Source organism: Parasteatoda tepidariorum, chromosome 5 (genome assembly GCF_982258835.1).
Source record: "Parasteatoda tepidariorum strain Cologne lab strain chromosome 5, Ptep-v5.0, whole genome shotgun sequence".
Taxonomy (NCBI): domain Eukaryota; kingdom Metazoa; phylum Arthropoda; class Arachnida; order Araneae; family Theridiidae; genus Parasteatoda; species Parasteatoda tepidariorum.
Genome location: NC_141759.1, coordinates 60,867,097 through 60,890,569, shown reverse-complemented (window position 1 = coordinate 60,890,569; position 23,473 = coordinate 60,867,097). Strand labels below are relative to the sequence as shown.

Below are 23,473 nucleotides of genomic sequence, written 5' to 3'. Positions count from 1 at the left end.
ATCTTTCGATGAAAAAATTGCTGTAATTCGAGAAGTAGAAAAGGGTGTAAAAAAAAAATGCATCATCGCAAAAGAGTTTGGAATAGCGCCTAACACTCTTTCGACTTTTTTAAAAAATAAAGAAAGAATTTTGAAATCTAATGGAAATCGCAAGCGAGCTAGAGAGCCTGATTATCCTGACGTGGACGAGTGTGTTGCAAAGTGGTTTAAACAAGCACGGGACAAGAACATCCCTCTCAGTGGAACTCTTGTACGTGCAAAAGCTGAAGAATTTGCCATCAGTTTAGGTAACAGCAGCTTCAAGACAAGCTCCGGATGGTTAGATGGGTTTAAAGAAAGAAATGCAATTTCTTTCAAGTCTGTGTGTGGGGAAAGCTCAAGTGTGAACCAAGGTGCAGCAAATGAGTGGAAAAAAAAAGTTGCCGAAATTATTGAGTATACACAGGACAGAGACATTTTTAATGTCGATGAGACAGGACTTTTTTTCAAATGTACCCCTGCAAAGACTCTTACTTTTAAAGGTGAAAAATGTAGTGGTGGAAAGCATAGTAAAGATAGAATCACCTTACTTGTAGGATCAAACATGGATGGCACAGAGAAATTACCATTACTAATGATAGGAAAATCTCGAAGTCCAAGGTGTTTCAAAAATGTCAAATCAAAGCCTATAGAATACCTTTCTAAAACAAAAGCATGGATGACGGCGCATATTTTTGAAGAATGGCTACTTGATCTAAATCGCACATACCAAAGAAAAAACAGAAAAATCATCCTGTTTATTGATAACTGCACTGCTCATAAATCGATACCCACTATGGAAAATATCACGATTGTTTTTTTCCCGCCAAACATGACATCAGTGGTGCAACCAATGGACCAAGGCATCATTAAAAATCTGAAGCATTTTTACAGATGTCTAGTCGTTCAACACCTCCTTACTGAATCTTCCCAAAAGCTTCCCATTACTCTCCTCGATGCTTCAAGAATGTGTTTAAATGCATGGTCCAAAGTCAGCCAAAAAACAATAGCAAATTGTTTTCGGAAGGCAGGATTCATCAGGAACACAGTCCCGAGTGAACTTTTTAATGAAGAAAATTTACCTCTCCCAGTTGCATGGGAAGACAACATTCCGTTCGATGATTACGTCAGTATGGATGAAAATATAGACATTTGTGGAGAATTATCGGATAAAGATATTCTATCTGAAGTTCTAAACAATAAGAATATTACAACAGAAGACAAAGAAGATATTGAAGATGAGGTAGAAGAACAGAGGCCAATTCCAACTTCAAGTGAGGCAGTCGTTCATTTATCAGAATATCGACGCTATGCAGAAGGACAATCTGACGTAAGTGAAGCTGTGTTTAGAGCTATAAATATTCTTGAAGATTTTGTTAGAAAAAATCAAGCAAGCTCTTTAAAGCAATCTGATATAGCTAAATATTTTAAAAAATTGTAACGTTTTAATTTAAAATTAATAAGCAATCTTTGTTTCGCAATTTCCGTTACGAGTAATTATTTTAAGACATAAAAATAACATTGTTTGGTAAATTCGAAGTTTGGATAATTCGAAGTTTCGCAGAGGCCCCTTGCCCTTCGAATTATCCAAGTTCGACTGTAAACTCAAAAATATTTTGAAATTTATGCTAACTTTGATATTTTAATCCAACAAGCAGGAGCATTGGAATTTTAAAGGTGACTTAGTCAACTGGGCAAACTAACTAAAATAATAAGAATAGCAAAGAACAACTTTGACAAATTAAAGGTTTTGTTACAAATTTTATGCAAATAAAAATCACAATGAAAATAAAATACCAATTTCTATATGCCCGCCAGCAGCAGCATAGTGTAAAGCAGTTCTTTGTCTTCCATCAGCTCCACATGGATCAACATTATTGTCTAATAAATTTCTCACTGCAAAAATTAAATAGTTAGTATACCTATTTTATTTTGAATTTAATATTATTTGACTTAAAAATGACACAAAATTTTTAATTTAATGGAAAATAAATGAATAGGAAAAAAAAAAGATATATGTTTGCCAAATGTTGCCATCATAGAGAATATTGATGATAACATGGCACTATGCCATGTTAAGGAATAGTGTAAGAAACATCCAATATATACATGCGATAAACATTTAACAGAACAAGATATTTGATAAAAAAATTAAACAAATATTTGAGTTTATCAATATATAAATATATTAAACTAATGCTATTCAAGGCAAAAATATAAATTGCCACTAGCTTATTATTACAAAACATTACATTATTTTTTTTCCATTTTTCTCATAAAATACAAATACAATGTCAGGTAGGCTGTCACTTCAGGAAAGAATTTTTTTTTTCACTGAGTAGCTATACATATTTATTTTTGGAAAAAAAGAGAAGAAAGTTAAGAAAGCCATATTGATTGAATAAATAAAAACTAGTGGTATGAAGTTACAAGAGGTTGGCAAGGTTTTGTTCAAAACTACTATCAAATCAATTTGTCCAAAACTATCTTAAACTTATCTAAACCTTTCTTTTTACTAAGACTTTGGCAGCAGAATTAAAAGAGAATATTGTTAATATTTTGTTAAGCAAATAAAATAAACACTGTTTAAAAGTTCACAATTAAATAAACTAAATAAATAGACAACCAAAAAGAGAAAATATAATATACTTAGCTCAAACAACATTTTACAAATTTCTCACTAAAAAGAGAATAAAACTTTGATAAGGGATAAGAGCTAGTAGTAAAAACTTAAACATTTATAATTGGAGGAACTTAAAAAAAAAAGAAAAAAATTTAAAATTTGGTTGTTTCAAATACTAAAATTGAACAGTAAGTGTATAATTATATATCAAGTTACAAGTACATTTGATACATTCACAAGTTTAGAAGGAATATTAATTAGTATACAGAAACCATTATCTCACCAATTTTGCATTGAAAAAAAGCAAAAAACTAAAAGTTATTAGTGTTTTTTAAGTTAATAAAAATATTTAAACAAACAAAAACATACCTGTTTCCAAAGCATTTGCACTAGCAGCAGCTCTTAACCTCCTTTCCCCTATGAAGAGAAAAAGGGAGAAAATTTCTTAAGTATTTAATAATGCTTTCAAGTTCATTTCAGATTTGAAAATTTCATGTAGAAAATTCATAAAATAAAATTAATATTTATTTTCAAACTGTTATCATAGTTCACAGCACAGCTGTGTACACATAATGATGCTTACAATTCTTGTTGATAAGACTTGTCACAAAAACCTTTTGTTTTGAGTACAATAATTATTCTATTTCAAGAGTCTATCTGCGCACAATTAATTTTTTAATTAATGTTTTAATATTTAAAAAAAAATTCAGAAATAATTAAAAGTTAGTAAATTAACAAAATTTTTTAATGATTCTTTGGCTTTGTTACTTCTTTATATCCCATATAAGTTATACATGCAACTGTTATTTTAATAATATCAATTCTACAGCAATAAACAATCTAAGGCTTATTTTTATAACAATTCAAATTTATTATTAATTTAAATATTCATAAATTGGTATATAATTTCGGTATTTAATGAACATTGATTATTTGTCTGACAACAGGGGTCTGTCCAAGCCAAATTTACTACCGTTTAGTGGTACCTTCACAAATTCAACTTTAGGAAAAACAGTAGTTTCACAAAATACTTTTTCCTAAAATTTCATTTTTGGGTCTCGTAACTATAAATCCATATTTTTGTGTTGATTTTTTTCAATATAATTTTTTATTTCCACAAATTATGTCTAAATTTTCACAAAATAGGTACCTCTCAGAAAAATCTAGACAGACCCCTGGACAAGTAATTAATGTTTATTAAATACAAAATATGACATATTTTAGAAACCTGCAATAAGTCAGTTAAAAAAAAAAAAAAAGAGTGATAAATGTTCAAAAAGTTTTTTTTATTTTAGTAGGGAACTTTAATGGCAAATAACTCTTTGTATATGTAAATATGAATGTTTCCAATAAAAGTAAGGTACTTTAAGTCACAGAAATTGCAAATTAATCAAACAATTAATTTAATTTTACAGACAATAAAGACTCTTATCTACAACTAAATTTTAAAAAAAAATTATCTAAATTTTATGTAGTAAAAACAGGAAACTGTTTAATTTTCCAGGTAATTTTACTGAGAAATATGCAAATATTTTCAGATAATATAATATACCTATATATTTTTAAAATATTTTCTATTTTCTTTGTTATACCTAAAAAATTTCTTGATACTAATTGTGATTTCCATTTCACATGACTTTTATGTTGCACTCTCATTTTACGAACTTGTTCCTGCTGTCGATAATCACTAAAACCATAGCTACAAGTAGCCTGATCTAATTCAGACATAGATGATTCCTGTAGATCTTTTATATTAAACATACCAGAAGGATGATGTAAAGGATGAGGCTTTTCCACAAAGTCATTAATATCCTACCAATAAGAAAAATGGATTAGAATGCATCATAGATAGTTCAATTTTAAATGCAGTTGAAGATATCAAACTAAGAAATATTGGAAATAAAATTCTTGTTTGCTACTTTTTAATCTTCCTTTAACTTCAAGTAATTTTTATAAACACTTGTCTGGTTTACTATTTAATCGTTACTAAAAGTATAATTAAACAATATTTAGCTATTGTAATTTTAAAAACTTTATTACACTCCCTTTACAAAACTAAATAATTTCTATTTTAATTAAAAACTCTTGATTTTCTGTTTGACAGTTCCAGGTAGGGACCTCATTTAGACTTTAACTGGGGGCCCCTAAATTCTTAGCTACACTACTGATTAAGGAAAGTGTCATTTTCTCATAGTGAGGAATTATAAGTGAAGGAATAAGAAAATGAGATTATTAACTTAGTTTATAACAATAAATAAAATTTAAATAACAAGATATAATCTTAAACTATCTCATACGAAAAAATTAAAACATTTATTAATGCAAGGGGGAAAAAAATAAGTTACAATAGTTTTATTCTCTAACAATGAGGGGATGATAAAGGAGCAAATGAGAAAATAAGCATTATTTGCTTTTGAAGTTTATATCCAAAAATAAAAGTAATATTATACATTTTTAAGCAATCCCATAAAAGAAAATTAAAATATTTTTGGCAAATAATAACATTTATTAATATATTTTAGGCAAATAATTTAACTTCACAAATTTAAATGAGGAAATAAGATTGTCCACTTAACACTCATCCAATTTTTTGTTTATTCATTTCTTTTTACACACAGAAGAATTTCTCCTAATTTGCTGAAATTTGTTTTGCAGTTTTATTAGAACAGGTGCACTATATTTACCCAAATAATAAAGCAAAAGATGTAATATTCTGAACCTTTATGAGCGAGGGTAATTTTTACAAAAATATATATTAGAGTAATGAAAACAAACCACAGAAAATGTGCATGAACTAGTAATGTCTTTTAGTTACTGGTTCGTTGTACTAACTGTAATTCCTAATGTATTTAGCCCAAATGGAAAAAATGAATGTACAAAATTGATTTCGATAATAACTACTTGTTATTACTATTATATGGAAACTTTATTTTAACATGAAAATCTTGTTTGACAAAATTTGCATGATGACATTTTGAATTAATAAAATAAAACCATATTTTATGTTTAGTTCATTCATAAATTTTAGTTATTATATATGTTCCGGTGAATTCTTTCGATAAATCGCGTAATGCATTTTAGACAAAGTATAAACAAAATCTAATTCGTAGTAAAAATTTGAAGTTAATAGATTTCATAATGAAAACTGGCAGTATATTTACCTTGTCATCATCTGAACGGGAAGGAGATCCAACTGACATGCAATTGCTTTCATTACTTTCACTTCCAGTATCAACACCTGAATCACTCTCTGTCATAATTAAATGCAAAAGCAATTACTTAAAGTTAGAGTTTAAACTTTCTTCTTTTGAGCAATGTTTGATTAAAAATATCAAGAATGGAGAATTTAATCGCCTAGGAAGAATTTATAAATAAAATCAAGATAGACAACAAGCAGACAGCAACAACTTCAACTTGGAAGAACGCTTAAGTCATGTTGCCAAACAATTATTAGTTGATTCAGAATAAATCTATTTTACACATTTTATTTAATAAATTTCAGTTAATATTAGTTTTCAGAAATATAATAAGAGTATTAAAATTTTCGAGAGAAATTATCATTTACTCTTCCCAGAAAAATTTATTTTTATTTTTTCCAAGAAATTTAAGTGACACCACCGCTGATTGGTTGAGATTCTCCACGCTGTAAAACCTAATTTTACCCTTTCGGAACTTCCTGTTTGGCAATGAATTGGATTCCAATTCATATTTTGTTGTCTTGTTGTCTTATCACCTAGTTGTCTGCTATTTGATCTTGCGAATTGTTCCGGTATAGATGTGTTGTTTACGTTTTCAGAAATTACTAATTATGTTAAACCAAAGCCATGTTTTATTCTTTGTGTTATAAGCATGCTAATTCTATCATTAACTTTATGCTCAAAATAGAGTATTTAAAATAATTTACATGCATCCGAATTAACATTTTACATCTTAAAAAATAATTATGTAAGTTAATATCCTTAAATAGTCATTGTAAAGATTTTTTAAAGTAATCGTAATCCACACGTTCATTGTGCCTGTATAGCCACTGCCATATATATATTTCCTAGCTAAAAGTTTTTTTTTAACAACTTTTTTTTCTTCTCTGTAGTTTCATCATGATTAGGAAACGGGCCTTGTTAAGCGACATATGTGAGATGAAACGGCGGAAACTTAATACATATGGAGAATCAAATTCTGTTAAAGGTGAAAATATTTTCATTAATTTTGCCTCAAGTATGATGATAGAAAACCTAATTTACTATTTTATCCTAAATTAGTTTTTTCAATTCTTGGAAGGTGTTTTTTGTCTAACATAATTTAAGATAAGTTAAAAATTAGAATTTCAAACTTTTAAATTCAAAGTAGGCAGAAATTTTATTGATTAACATGTGATGAAAGAAATTAATATTGTAAAAACCTGTTTTATTGTCCATCAACTAATGTTATTAATCATTTTAAGATATATAATGATTCAAATCGATGCCAAAAATTTATATATCATGTTCTTATTATATCAATACATGCAAGAGTATTTTTCGTCTAAATTCTTCTTAATGTTTACCTCACTTTTTGTTTATTATGGTAAAGTTCAACTATAATATTTTCTAAAACAATAAAGATTTCTACTTAATCCAGGGTTCCCACGGTCCTTGAGAGTCCTTGAATTTTTTTCTGCTAAGTTTAGGTCCTTGAAAGTGCTTGAAAAACGTCTTAGGTCCTTGAAAAACTTGATAGGTCCTTGAATTTGTCCAATACTGCCGGCGGCCCTTTTTATAAACCACCTGCGGATCTTTCTCGTTCTTTCTGTTTTGTTCCCGAGCTCTCTCACGTGATTTTTAACGCCACCGTTTCTAACCGGGCCTAGCGTCTTGGTGTCTGCCAAGCGCGCGGAGCACAGTGCGCGGACAATCAATGCGTTCGGGGCGAGACTCCACTTCATCTTCTGTTGCATATGCTTAGATCTTCTTTTTTCTTATCAAAACTGGAATACTCTCGAATTTCGTAACAATATGTACCTTGTAGTTTTCAATAAATTTGCCGTTTTACCATCCGCACTTGTCCTTACATTTGCATCATTTCAAAACTTTATTGTAAAGCGTATTCGCAAAGGCACGGCTTCGTATTTGTGTTATGTAGTTTAGACTAGTTATGCCTGGGAAGTGCTATTTTAATCCCCAATGGATGGATAATCAAGCTTATAAAGAATGGATTTTATCGATGCCCGAAAAGAAGTTCAGAGCCAAGTGCCGATTATGCATGAAGGAGATCGATATCGCGAAAATGGAAGAATCAGCTCGTAAATCACACATCAAAGAAAGGTAAAACAAAAAAGCAGTTTCATGCCCTGAGTTCTCTTTTTCCAAAGACATCAACATCTAATTCATCTGGTGTAAATACTCCTTCAACATCGTGTGCCCCATGTGAAACAGAAACTTTAGTGGCCGAGGTAATATTGTCTTCTTATCTGGTCAAAAGGAAGGTGCTTGATGCTGAAATTCTCTGGGGTCTGAAGTGCATCACTAGTAATTATTCATGTAACTCCTGTGAAGGGATTAGTATATTGTTCTCCAAAATGTTTGCTGATAGCTGTATAGCGAGACAATTTTTTTGTAGTGCCGCAAAGTGAGCCTATTTGGGCTCCTTTGGATTGGCACTATACTTCAAAGGGATTCTTATAAATGAGCTGAAGAATGTTGATTGCTACACTGTACTCTTTGATGAGACGTTAAGTCAGTCTCTACAATCTAAGCAGATGGACATTATGGTAAGGAATTGATAATAAAGTTTGCACTAAGTATCTTACCTCCCAATTTATGGATCATGGAACTGCGGAAAATATTTTGTCCTCTTTTTACAAATGCATGGATGATGGTTAAAAGCTCTCTAAAATACTTCGATTATCCATGGATGGACCCTATGTCAATTGGAAATTCTATTAGAAGCTTCAGTGTGAATTAAGAGAGAAATATTCCCACCAGGTCATATTCATTGGCAGTTGTGGATTATACATAACAAATAATGCTTTTAAACATGGTGAAAATGGGATATGTTCCTTCTAATTTTTATTTTCTGAAAGAATTGTTGCTGCATAACATTTTGAAAAGGTTGTGTAAATTATGGATGAATAATTTCAGAAACGATGTTTAATAGAGGAGAGGAGGGGTTATGGAATAGTCATGGAATATGGAATACCTAAGATTTAGCTCTGTCTTTCATGCAGCCTTCATATGGAAATACATAGGATTAAAGGATTTCACCATTAACACCTCATTACCATTAGTTATAGATTGTGCTGAAAATGATTTTGTGAATTAATATGTAAAACCAGTAGGGTTGTTTTAAATTTTAGTCCATAATACATATACTCTTTTCTCTCTATATAGGCAAAGCATTTAGGTATTATATTTGAAATTAATTATTGCCACAACAAGCATTGTTGCTTCTAGTAAAATAGAAGAGAATAATTTTTAAAATTGGTCTTAGATTAAGGTCCTTGAAAATTTTGTTGAGGTCCTTGAAAAGTCCTGGAAAGTCCTTGAATTTCAATCTCATCATAGAGTGGGAACCCTGTAATCTTAATAAAGTATTTTCGGCATGTCAATAGTTGACACATATTTTTCATATTGCTGTAGCTAGACATATGCTCTTTATTTTTATCGACATTTCCTTTAACTGTGTCCTCATGTTATTATCTAGTTTTTCTATCCCAGGTCATTTTCTGCTTTGAAAGCAAATTTTAATTTCTGTTTAAGAAATTATCTGTATCTAAGATGTTTATTTGCTAAAATTGATGTTGTGATGATATTTATATATTTTTTTGACTCACCTATGTTTTATTTGCATGCATCCAATTACTTTCATTATTGTTGTAAACGGTAATAATAAATAAATAAATGTAAATAATATTAGCAATTCAATTTATTGTAATCAATGATTGATTTAGTTATTATAAAAGTTAAACACATAAATCATTTCTTTAACATTTTCTTTATTTTATGATCAGATTTTTTTTCTTTCCTTGTTTTTCAACACTGAAAAAAAGATTCTTAAAAAAAATTAATTTAGATTAAATTAGCAGTTTAACATTATACAGAGGTCTGTTTACAAGAAATTTGGTCTGTTAATGGACCCTTCACATAATGTCTTTTCATAAAAAGAGTCAAAACGGACCCTGCACAACATAATTTATCTTTTAATCAGACCCTTCACAGATTTGTTTATCTTCATTATTGTTTTGTTAATCAAATAAACCCTTCCGGGGGGGGGGGGAGGACGGTTCGTGGCAAACTAAGTTTCCCTAAGTTTAAATTCCAAATGTAGTATTCTAAGGAAATATTTCTCCTTTAGAAACATCGTGTGCGCATTCTTATTATGTTTACAAAATAATTTACCTTTTAATCGGACCCTTCATAGATTTGTTTATCTTCATTATTGTTTTGGTAATCGAAAGAGTTTTATTAGAATTTATCTTAAAACTTCAAAAAATAATTGGTATGAACTATCTAATTATTATAACATTCGAGACATTTTTCGGAGTTTTTTTTTTTCTTCCTGCTTTTTATATCATATTTCTCTGCACTAGTTATTTAAAATCAAATATTATTTTACGCATTCATATTTTTAAGTTTTCTATATTCAGTTATTGTAGGAATGTACCTATTGACTGGTAAAACCATAATATGGTTTTTAATTTGAATATTTTTTCTAATCATAGAGCTTTAAGTTTGTAATCCTGTAAAAGCCACATTCATTTTCAATTTCAAAATCACACGTTTTTTATAATTTTTGAGCTTAAGTGCATGTACCAATACTTTATACCTGTGAGCTACTAGTGACTTTAAAAATGTGTTTCATGGTACTTTTGCTTTTATCATATTAATACTCAAACAGTGATGTTTTCTATTAGTGTATAGTGTATAACTATGAAAAACTTAGTTCCTTCATATGCATTAAATCATGGCTATTAGAGCAGTTTAGTACTTTTATTATCCTGGGTTCTCATATGTATGTTATACACCACACAAAGCTAACTTGTTTCTCAATAGAGTGTTACAAAACATATGTACATGAACTTGCAGGATGCTATAGGAAAGTGCAAAATCAGTCTATAGTGAATAATTAATATAGGTATTCAGAGTAATTTGTCATTAAAAAAAAAAATTCTGCTTTTTTATAACCAGAATGAAATAGCCATCCATTTTTTGATTTACTTCTATTGATGTTGAATCAGTATTTTCACTACAGCCCGAGAATGCGAGAATCTCGCATATTTTTTTCTTTTCTCGCAATAAAAATTGATTACCTCGAGAAATTCGCACACTCTATCAATAAATTTCAAAATGCGCGAATTTTGGAAAAAATTTCGCCTTTTGCCATTTTGAATAAAATCCGTTTCACCTTTCTTCCTTAAACTTTCATTATATTGAAGATCGGTCCTTGTTTATCTAGCTTCCCTATTTATCAGTATTGTTCAGAACCGGTGCGAACAGCAGAACCCCCCCGAAACACGGAACCCCTTTCAGGACACATTTCTTTGCAATCACGTGTTCACCGTAGGTAAGGTTTCTTCATGTAAGACGCTTACATTTTTTGTGCGTGAACGTAAGATGAACAAATACCTTGTTAAGGTGACATCTTCTACTCTGTAACGGACATATGAAAATGAAACAAATGTCGATAGAAATGGTCAAAACGAAACAAATGCGGATATTTTTCAGTCTAATAAATATAATAGCTGATGAAAAAGTAGATATAAAACATTTTCCATACGATGATGCAGCAAAAATATTCAATTAGAAGATGTGAAAAATGCATTATAATTAAAGAAATAAATTTTTTTCCAAGTTTATTTGTGTTTTTTTAATTTTTAAAAATCTTAACTTTTTGAAATCTTACCCTGTTTTTGAGAAAGGGTGAGAAATTCTCTCCCATTTTTTTTTGTAGTGAATACACTGTTGAATTCTGTAGTTTTAAATCCATCCTAGAAGACAATGTATCTCCTGAGTTAGGCATTGAGATTAACTGGCCTTAGTAGAGGATTTTTTGACAGAACTAACTTGCATTTGCATTACATGGTGAGGAAAACCGTAGAAACTTCTAATATGTTCTTGTACTTATGTTCTGCTCTGTGCACTTACTATAGAACTTATTTTCTTCCCTACACAGCACCACAAAGTATAAGTGTAAAAACTTACAGGATGCTGCAGGTAGTGCTAGTTCGATCTATAATAAATAAACAAATGTAGGTGTTCAGAGTAATTTGTAATTTTTAAAAAAAATCTGTTTGCAGTATTTTCATTCACATAAACTTAAATACTTACATGATATGTATTTTAAAATTTAAATGAAATTTATAATTTCTTTCAGATGTGCCAACAAATACGGACAGTGCTCTTCAGTTTTTGGCGTCCATATTTCCTGTTGACAAATTTGAGCGAAGACTTCCTCCAATTGTCATGCGACACCAAATTTATGCATTTGTTAAATCCAGAACTGAAGTTGATAAACATTTGGTAATTGACTTTATAATGTACTTGCAATGATCATTATTATAATTATATTTTATTGCAATCAGCTTAAATTGTAGCATACCAAGTTTGTTATATTTTTTAAGAGTGGGTAAATCAGCAAACAATATGTATAATTGAATAAAAATTATTTTTATATGTTTCATTTAGCAACTCTATATCATTATTTGACAATCTTTTTATATTCTACTCCATGTTATGGAACAAAATTATTTTTTATATCATATCTAATAAAGCTATTACTAAATTTAAAATTTTAAAACAGTTTTTTTTATGTGAAACCCTCATTTGGAATCAGAACATGTTATGTAGTAGTAGAGAATATTTATTTATTTAGCCATATCTTAAAAAAATTATAGTCCATATTGATAAAGTGAAATTTTAAAGCAGTTTTTTTTAATGTAAAAACCTCATTTGGAATCAGATGTTGTGTAGTAGTAGAGAATATTTATATATTTAGCCATATCTTGAAAAAATTATAGTCCTTATTGATAAACTAACTTGTTTATCGCTTCCTATTCTATCAGCAGTCTCAAGTTAATATTTAACAAGTTATTTCATTATGCTTACTTATTCCAATATCAATCTTTAATATTCAAATCATCTTTTATTAAATTTTTGATCAAAAGTCTTAAAAGTATCTTTTTAGCATGTTGTTCAAAATTGATAATGTAAAGCAAAGTTGTGATCAGTGCATTATGTTTTGCAAAATGCAACTGGTATTATGAAAGTCATAACATTTAACGAAATAAAATTGTGTCTAGGGATCTTTGATAATAAATAGCCTATAAAATGTCCTGATTGTGTTGGAATGTGATTATTTAGAATATATATGGTCACTTTGATTAAGGGAAGAGTTGAAACAAAATTTTGTTGTTTATTCTAAATATTGTAATGAAATGTGTCTGTTTACATGAATAAAAGATTACATTCATTCTAGAGTTCATATTTGTTCATTTCTTGGTATTATTGGTAAAAGCAATGAATATTAGTTTAAATTTGTGAACAAAAGTGCACTCTCACAAATCTATATATCTCTATAGTTGAAGGTTGAAAATATAAAGGATCAATGTATAATAGTTTTTATATATTTAAAAGTATGTGGCTGTCTAAGTTATCAAATGAGTTGAGTTTTTTTAACTATTAAATTTTTTTGTTTAATTTTAGAATGAATTGAGAAAGAAAAATGAAATTAGGCTATTTAAAATCGGACAAAATGATGATGATCAAATTGCTGTTGTGTATCTTAAAGACTACAAAGAGCATGTAGAAAAATGCTGTTCAAATAATGAAGCAGTTGGTAAGTGTTTTTTTAATTGAAAATATATTCTATATAAATTTTAATTAATTAAAAAGTTATTATATATTCTATAAAAATTATTTTAGAAAAAATTGGTATATTTGTCATCTGTAAATAAAGAAAATTTTAAAAAATTCTACTCATTCAAGAAGTCTACTATTTAATGCTTTTAACCTATATTAATTTAATTTCTGAACTTGTGGATATCCCTGTTTTTACTGTACTTATGTCTCTGTTCTGTTATAATAACTGGTTTCTACAAACTTTATTTAATGATGTGAAGTTCGTTTCTTCTAGATTCACATTACTGAGAGGAATAATATTAATGCAATTATTCACACAAATCTTTTTTTATTCCTAATTTTTCCATTAATTTACCTAATTATTGGAATATTTTTAACAAACAAAACTATCTATTAGCTGTGTTAGTGTTTTGAGTTCATTTTAAAAAATTTAATTTGTGTTTACTAATATATGAATTGTTTACATATATGTAGCACAATAAAGACAAGAAGGATAAAAGAAAAGAGAAGAAATTTTTTATTTATTTATTGTGCATAAGCTATAAGTATATAGAACTTAAATTAATAAAAATTGTAGAGAAAACATAGAAAATAATATAATAAAGATTAATGAGAAGAAAAGAAAAATTATTATAGTAAAATGTTTTAAAAAATATATTATTATTATGTTATAAGAATTTATGCATATTTATATATATATATATATATATATATATATATATATATATATATATATATATATATATATATATATATATATATATATATATATATATATATATAAATATATATATATATATATATATATATATATATTATATATATATATATTATATATATATATATTCTTATTTTTTTCCAAATTTACTCTTTGTTCTTTATTTTAATAAATTTTGACTTTCATTCATTTATGCATTTGCAGATAGATTTTGTAACATTTTCATAATTGTTAAAGTGAAACATTGTATTTCTTGTTCATTTACAAATACAGTAGAGCGCCGATTATCCGAAATGCTCGGGACCGAACATGGTTCGGATAATGAAAAGTTCGGATAATTGGAAAACTGTTTAAAATCTAGTGTACATGATTATTATTTATGCACTAACTTCCCTTCATTCCTTTTGTAGGCTTAGGACTGGTAGTACTATCTAAAATAGCTTTGACCTACCTAAAAGTTTTTTTTTCTTCAATTTTTAAATATTTTTAATTAACTTTTTTTAAAACTTTTTTTCATTTTGAATTATTTTTATCATATTTCAGTTTTTTATAATTTTTTTTGTCAATTACTGATTTTACCACATTTTTCATTATTTTCCATTGAAAAAGAAATACAGCAAAGATTTCGTTTCAAAGAAGATGCATTTTTTTTAGCAGCCATATATCCCTTATTCATCATTTTGACGTTCTAGCCAATTCATTGCAATATCTAATGAATTGCATGCTTCTATCTTGAACTTGATCACTTACTTCTTCATCTTCGTCTGTGGAGTTTCGATTTTCATTAAAAATCATCAATTTCATCATTATCTTCCGAAAGATCTACTGGTTCAGAAACTTCAGTTTTTCTGTTAAGAATTTTATTCCAAGATTTATTATTCCAAGCACTGTAATCACTAATCATTAAACATAAGTGACAACTACCCATTCCCCAATTATAAAGCTTCAGCACTTATCTATTCATAAACTCCTTCTGCATTCCAACCATTGTAGACTATCAAAATGAAGCTCGCATTCTTGGAAGATAATTTTCAGTTGTAAAGGGGTAGGTAGGTTTAACTGTATCACCTTACATGTATGTATGGCTGCTATAAGAAAACTGCTAAAAAGGTTGTAAATTAAATATGGTCTTCGAATGTAGGGGACATTATTTATTCTAATTAATTTAGAAAAATTGTCAAGATTTTAAAAAGTATTCTAAACTTTTAAAAAAGAAAAAAAAACTAATTCAGACATAGTTCGGATAATAAGGGTTCGGATAATCGGCGCTCTACTGTATTATAATTATGAATACTGATTAGCCTAAAAAATTTTGTCACACTTTAAAAATCAGTCATTATCATATCCAGAGTTAGGTAAAATGAAAAACTTCCTGCAAACTCAAAATCTCAATTAAAAAACTTACTGCAAGCATTTATTAACTCTTGTAACTAGCTTCACTCCTTTTGACCCCATCTTATTTTGCTGAAATTTATTTGAAAATCACTGATTTTTCTTAAAAATGTTTAACTTTTATGGAACTGTATATTGATTCATACCATATGAATAAGTTTGGTAAAAAACCAAAAAAGCTGAAAATAGAAATCCAAAAATGTTATGTGCAAAAGCAGTCTTTAAATAATTAAAAAAGTACCTGAAATTTGTGAAAGAAAAAAGTTTATGTGGAAAGCATTTTTCTAGAGAATGTTATGAGCGTTTTAAAAATTTTGATGTGTAATTTTATTTATTTCTTTAAATTATGTGAATATGAATCTCAATTTGAGATTGTTAAATCACGCGAGTGAATTTACTATTTCATTTGTATATAGATTTGAATATTTCATTTGTAACTAAATTGTAATAAATAAGATAGTTCATTGCCCAACTCCAATGCTAAGAGAAAAAAATTACAGAATTTTTCCACTCGTTTTTGGCGACTGAAATTCTAATATTATTTTCCCAAGTTATCTTTTTTGCTAAATTTAACTAATTTTTTTAGCATGATCAAATATTAGCATTTTTTAAAAACATTCTTGAATATGCACTTGTTCTATAAAGATTTGATTTTATAGTTAATGTCATGCTAGAGCTCCTTTGATGAGCTATGGCTGAAGGTTCCTCCTCAATGATGTAAAGTTAGTACAATATTTAAAATGAACCCTATGCTAGATCCGTAAAATATTATACCACACTAGATTGGATTCAGAACTTTTGGGACATGATTGTATCAAGTTCTATCTGATCAGACTGCCTACCTATACAAAACATATTCATATCCAGGTGTAAATTGTGGATACTAAATATCTTCTTCATTTCACAATGGTGAAATAACTCTGACTATCTTTTTTTTGAAATAACACTTTACTTTCTTAGTATATATTTGATTTAATATTATTTGCTTAATATTATCTGTCGCAACTGCTTTTTAATGCTATCTAATTTATCAATAGTCTGCAGTACTTTAATTTTTTAGTAATTTCTTAATTTTAACCATTACTTATGTTTTGTCTGTTTTAAGAAGAAGAAAATAGCCTGCATATAACATTTTGCGATTTTTTTATTTCTAGCCAACTTTATGAATGTTGTATATGATTGTCCAGATATTAGTTTTAGTAGAAATGTCCTATTGAAGGATTACTTCTTAAGAGAAGAAAATATAACGTAAGTATATCTAAAATGTCCATTTTTTAAAAATATTTTTTTAAAAAATACTCTTTATTATCAGTTGAGTTGAGTCAGGTCTAATTCATTGTCTGGTAACCTTGGTTAGTTTCAGATACTTGGCACCTTTTAAAATTTATTTTCTGCTTTAATTAAGCTAATTCTAAAAGTAAATGACAGAATGATCGAATTGTTGTAAGCCTATAGTTTTTATGTACAGATATGGGTAATTTTTTTTTTTTTTGGATCATTGACTTTGATTCATCCTGAGGACAGAACTTCTTGCACAACTTTTGTTTCAATTGCAAGATCATGCCAGGATTATAAAAAGATCTGAGGACAGGAAGTCAAATTTTTTAAAATGAGTTTTATTATCAACAGTTTCAGATCAAAATGGAGTGGTTTCAAATCAAATAAATTGTGATTTGATTGTGGTTTCAAATTACCATTAATTTTTTCTTTCCTCTTAAAAAAATTTTTTTCATTCTCCTTCAATTCTTATCTTATGTTCATTTGGTCTGCTCCAAAGTTTGCATCTTTGCTTATTTGAAAACTTATCATTCTTGAAGATTTACTTTCCATACTATGATATTTAAGATATGAGACAAATCCCTCTCAGATAATTAGGAGTTTTGTGCCTCTTGAATAATTTTCCTCAAAGACTATTATTTAAGTTTGGTTTAGATATTTAATAGCTATTTTCACAAGTGTTAAATTTAATTCTTTTCAAATTATTTAATTTGTATAATTTATTAGATATTTTAATGCACTGCTTTGTGGAAATATTAGTTTCTAATTTTTCCAACTGTTGAATTTTCTTTTTGATTAATCACTATGTTTATTGAATTGACTGATATTAAATGTAAGTTTTTCTTGTTTAATATTTCCTGCTTTTTTATCATTCAGGCAAGTAAATAGATTTATAAAAAAAATCAATAAATTATAAATGAACAAATAGATTTATAAAAATCAGAGAGTAGTCTAGGATTACAAAACATTTTAATAAATCATACATTTGCAAAAAATTTTTGTGCACTTTAAATTTTTAAGGGAAAAAAATATTCCATGTGAAGTTAAAAATATGGAATAAAAATTCAACTAAAAGAAAAGTAATTTTCAAAAAAGCTAATTAAGTTATTGTAGGTATTATATAGGTTAAAAATTATTTTCAACAATATTTTCTATGCTATGCAAAATTCCGAAATAAATTACTATGCTCTTGTCTTTGAAAATATGAAATATCATGGAAAAAATTATTTTTAGCATTGAATTGAAATGTAAAGAAATCCATTTTTGTGATTCTGCAGCTTTTTAAAATGAATTATTTTTGTGTGGGGGATCCTTATTTTGCTAATAGATCTTTAGTATCAAGGTGTTATTAAATGTTAGTAAAATGTTTCTAATTGCAGTAATTTAACGAATTCAATTAAACAATGAATTGTTGGTGCGTATTTGCCCAAATATATCTTGCAGACTTCCCAAAATGCAAAACTTTATTCAAAGATGGCATTCTTCTCACATTATACTTTATGCATGCTTATTGTTATGCATCATTGTGAACATAAATTTTAGAACTACTACAAAAAAACTTGATTAAAAGAATAGAGATTAACTTTTTATATTGTATTTATTTAAGGTTTTTTTTCTAATATTTATTCTTCTCTAATATTTATGCTGTAACTTTGTATAATTTTTGATAATTTTTTTTGTTACTAATTAATTGTAACATTTCAGGGAGCTTATTCAACAAGGTGTTTTATGTGCAAGAGATGTAGGCAGCTATTGGTTATCAATTCCACGAGTTGGGGAATTTGTTAAAACGTTTCTTTATGGCCGTAGAGCTACATTACAATATGTACGGAGAACTAAATATAAAGAAATCTTGCAATCAGAGCTAGTGCAGAGAAAGCTTCCCAGAAAATGTTTATTAGGAATTTTATATCATGTATATGACATTATAGGAAATGAATTAGTCACAAGGTATATTATTCATTTTAACCAATGTAATTTTATAGTAATTTATAAATAATCGTATTTTAGTCCTTTTTTTTTGCTGTTGTGAAAAAAAAGTATATAAAAGCTTTATAACAAAATCTTTTTAAAAGCTTATTGTATTTATAGTACTGAAATTATGTTCATTCAAACTAGGAGGGAGCTCTTCTGAATTTCTGCTAATTTTCTTTTTTTTGCAATTCTGTTTAAAAAATCAAACTTAAAACAAAGTTACTGGAATATCTTCAAATAAATTTCTGTTAAAATTTCTGGAAAAAAAAGAGAAAAATAACAAGCAAGAGATTTAAATTGCAAGTCATATTTTTTTTATTGTCATAAGCAATTAATGAATTAAGAAATATCTATTGTTTATTATTTTTAATGGTATTTCAAGCCTATTATCTTCAGAAAAAATTATGATTGATTAAATTTTCTGTAGTCGAATCTTAATCCATCGCTCCTTCACTTTTTGTTTTCCTGTATGCATATTTTGTTTTACCAGTATTGTCACAACTACGATTCTCATAATGTTAATCTCTTTTTAAATCCTTTCTGAAATTAATAGATTCTGGCAACTATTGTTCAGAAATTTTACTGACATTTGAAAAAAATTATTCTATGAGAAGAAAAACAGTAACTCCTAATGCTAATAATGAAGATGAAAATTAAGATTTCTTACAATTTGGTGAAAACACCTCAAACATCAAGTTTCTTTTTTATGCATCAAGTTGATGAAAATACCTGTTGAAGCTTGTAGTCTAATGCTAGTTTAAAAAAAATTGCCGAAACTGAAAACGGTATTGTTATTCTTATACCAATGAAACATAACGATAACTAGGACCAACATTTGCAGAACGCCTTTTAAAACCTTTGAAATTATGCAAAACTTTCTCTACTTGCTCTAATTTACAGAAAAAGAACAACAAGCTGTTACAAATGTTAAAATTTATTGTTTGCATTGAGAGGAGATGAGTGTGTTCAAATCAAATATTCAATGTGCAGACACATGATTATTCCGCTAATTTAAATTTTATTACTTATGCAGAATTTCGTTACCAGAACATTTACATACCTGCCAACTTTTACGCATTTGGCGTAAAATTTTATTTTTAAATTTAAAGTGGTAGCAAATATATACTATTTTTTCTTTTATAAACTTAATTTTTAAATGATTTTGATCACCACTATTTTTAAAAAACTTACGCATATATATTATTATGGGTTACTCTCAATTATATCAGCTCAAGTTTTTTCAATTACGATGTATTTCGTTGCTTAAAATTGAAATTTTAATTCCGTTTTAATACCACTGGGAAAAATCATAATTGAAGGAATTAAAAGTTGGCAGATATGCATTTATATCACCTTCATCGGTATCCCCTTTTCTTTTATTAAATTTTCATTCACGCATGATAATTTTTTTTTTACACAGCTGTGTTAGAGAAAAACGCAACTTTGGATAGTAAATGAAAGAAAAAAAAATTTCATAATAACATCAGCTAGAATTAATGAACTAAAGAAGCAAGCAAAAACACATTGCTAATCTTTTTTTAAACTTTATAAATATCAAAATTTCGTTGCAAATTCCAATTTGTTACAGAAAAATTATTTACTCAATGTAATATATTTGTGCCCTTTTTTCATTTGGCAACTATTAGATCTAGTTAAATTTTAATATGATATTAAGACATAGGAATTTCGAATCACCCATTTTAACACTCTCGATACTATCTTAAATCTGTGTTTCTATCCTTTTTTTTTCTTTTGCAGTGAATGCAATTCTATAATAATTTCATGGCTATTATGGATTTTCTCATGGTCTCTAAAATTACAATATTATTACGACACACAAAATTTAAATCTCGCATTTCAGTAATAACTTTTTGATGCGCTTGATTTGTGCCTGTACTATCGTAAATCCATGCAGTGTTTTAATTGTTTTATTAACTATTTTATCATCAATATGTTTTCAGTTATTGCTGTAGATTTTACTGTTTTTTGTTTTATTAATTTTTTTTTTTTTTGCAATGATGACTTTTAAAGTGCAAAAAAGATGGAATATGTTTTTTTTTCCAATATATACATTTTTTATGTGTTGATGAGAAAAAAAATTATTAAATAAAAATGTCTCTCTGTAAATTTTATATATCTATAGACAATAAGAAAAAGAAATTAAGTACGAAAAAAACTAAACATTAAAAAAAATTCAGGTAATTTCTTTTTCCAGCAATCATATGTTAGTATATATTTTAAATAAATAAATTTTTTATTTTTCTTTCTTTGACATTGTAAATATTTTTGAAGTAAGAATACTATTTTTTTGAATTAAAATTTTTATAGTTATTGTAAATTTATTATTTTATTTTGACCCATATTCGTATCCCCGTATCAGTTGTTCAAATTTATTAGTCCCATGAGAAACGATCGATTGAAGTTCCACTCTACTAGTTAAATTTTTGATAACTTAGTGTACTTTTGACTTTCTTTAATGTTTTAAAGTCACCAAGGTTTAATCATACATTTGAAGTATGTGTATATATGTTGCTACCGTTGCTTCTTAATTAAGAAGTAATTTGTGTTATTTACGTAAATGTTACATTTGTTATTATCACATACTATTTGCAGTTAAATGTAGACTTTTATAATTCGAGAAATATTTTTTTAAATATATAAATGCAAGTGTTTTTGCAGAAATAATAATAAAATTCTAAAATGTAAATAGTAATTTTATAATTATAATAGAACAAATGAGTTATAAATGAGTACATAATAATGAAACTACTAGATTAAACCAAAATTTTTTTTTTCTTTTACTAGTTATTTTAGCTATTTTATTATAGTAAATGAGCCTCTATTTTCTTTCGCTAGTTTCTTGAAATTTAATTAACAATATTGCTTGACAATATCAATACATCAATTTTTTTTAGTTTTACCTAGCAGTACACAGTTTAATAAAACTCTCACCTAAATAAAAATGATTCTTTATTCCAGTAACAGAACATATTTTATTGCAGAATTATTTACAATGGAATTTATCTTAAATCATCTTAGCAAAATAAAGACATCCAGGACATTCTAATAGTTTTGCTCAAATCATGTAAATATTGAATATTTTTCCGAAATTTTTAAGTACCATGTCATTTATTGATTCAATGTGACACTGAATCACTTACTATTAATGTCGGCAAAATATTTATATGTATATATATTTTTAATCTATACATTTTTCCGTTTTAAAATTGCAGAAAAATGCTGAACTTAGTATCCCAAATACTCTGGAAAACATACAACCAAAAACAAACACTACCACTTTTGTAAAAAAAAAAAAAAGCAAGAGTAGACGAGTTATTTTTATGAATTTTATTTGCCTAGACAAAACAAATTTTCAGTGTAATAAAATTTCTTAGCATGCAAAAATATATTGACCTAAAATAATATTTTAAAGCAACTAATAAATAAATAGAAAATAATTTAGATTAATAGTGCTTATGAAGAACTAAAAGACAGCATAACCAAGTATTTATTTTAAAAAATATAATTGAATTATATTTTTTACATTTAATTTTCAATTGAAATGGATATCTGTTGCCTGTCACTTTTTTGTATTCACCTCCCCCATGTATTTTAACAACTTGTATCTTTGTGTAACCATGTGATTTAGAGAAACCATTGAAAAGATAAGAGAGAAGATTTAATCTATAACAATAGGTTTTGGTATTTTAATATTGCACATAAACTAAACTTCGCAGGAAAGTAGCAATTTCTTTAAATTCAATTCAGAAATATTTGCCTACTGCAGATAAAAGGGTGATCGAAATCCATGTACCCGATTTCGAATTATTAGAATACTTTTCATGCCAATGGGCACTGTCCATTTTAGAAATGGAGAGGAGATGTTAAACTGTTTTTTTATAAAATAATTATCACATAAAACTAGTTACTTTTCTCAGAATGTTGAGACTGATTGCCCTAATACTTTCTTTTTTTTCCTTTCAGAATTGAATCTCCTACTGGGGCTGTACTGCGGTTGCAACCAGAATTGTTACAAAATCGATAAAGAGATATTCCTTTTATATTCTGACCCGTATACTTACGAAATATATACTAATTTATTTAACACTTTTATGAATTTGTTATGTTGTTGCCATTGGAATTGTATTTATTGTTTACTTCTAGTATATAGCTGTTTGATCTGGTTTGTGAAATTCAAATGTGTTTTTAAATTTTCTACTGATTTTACTTTTTCAAAAGCATTTTGTTTTGGCAGTTGTTTTAAAAATATTTCCTGTTAGTAAGCTTATTTTTACAAGTAAATCTCCTGACATTGTTTCTCAATTACATATTTGTTATAATTATTTTTATTATTTTTTAATGAGTTAAAATTTAAATCCAATGATCGTATTTGTTGCACAAATACTGTTTGTGTGTGAGTTTATCTTATTTATGTATTATAAATGCATTATTGATATCTTAGCTAAATATTGTTATTTTACTATTTATTACATAAATAGCTATATTGTTTTTTATGGATTAAAACGGGTTTGTTAGAGTATAATAACAACCAAATTTAGTGCTACTTTTTGTTTTTTTGTTGTTCATTTTGCTTTTTTCTTTTATACTTGTCTTGAATAAATGTTAAGAATCTTTTCA

General features: G+C 27.4%; 2 protein-coding genes across 3 annotated transcripts in view; one reads left to right on the top strand and one right to left on the bottom strand.

Moving 5' to 3' along the window:
• Positions 1-6,270, bottom strand: part of LOC107450970 (ankyrin repeat domain-containing protein 54) — a 17,215-nt gene extending 10,945 nt beyond the window's left edge. The window contains exons 1-4 of the mRNA XM_043055396.3: positions 5,803-6,270; positions 4,234-4,453; positions 3,011-3,058; positions 1,816-1,914 (exon numbers count right to left, since the gene is read on the bottom strand). Coding sequence (XP_042911330.2) covers positions 1,816-1,914; positions 3,011-3,058; positions 4,234-4,453; positions 5,803-5,898 — 463 coding nt within the window. The 5' untranslated portion in view covers positions 5,899-6,270. The remainder of the gene's footprint in view (positions 1-1,815; positions 1,915-3,010; positions 3,059-4,233; positions 4,454-5,802) is intronic.
• Positions 6,170-23,473, top strand: LOC107450971 (winged helix repair factor 1). Of its 2 annotated transcripts, none has more exons than XM_016066920.4 (7): positions 6,170-6,410; positions 6,732-6,826; positions 11,990-12,135; positions 13,318-13,450; positions 16,738-16,831; positions 18,566-18,811; positions 22,820-23,473. In XM_016066920.4, the coding sequence occupies exons 2-7, from the start codon at positions 6,739-6,741 to the stop codon at positions 22,878-22,880; spliced, it is 768 nt and encodes a 255-aa protein (XP_015922406.1). In that variant the 5' UTR covers positions 6,170-6,410; positions 6,732-6,738; the 3' UTR covers positions 22,881-23,473. The 2 variants fall into 2 exon arrangements, with proteins under 2 accessions (XP_015922406.1, XP_015922403.1); XM_016066917.4 differs by having other exon boundaries at positions 6,277-6,586.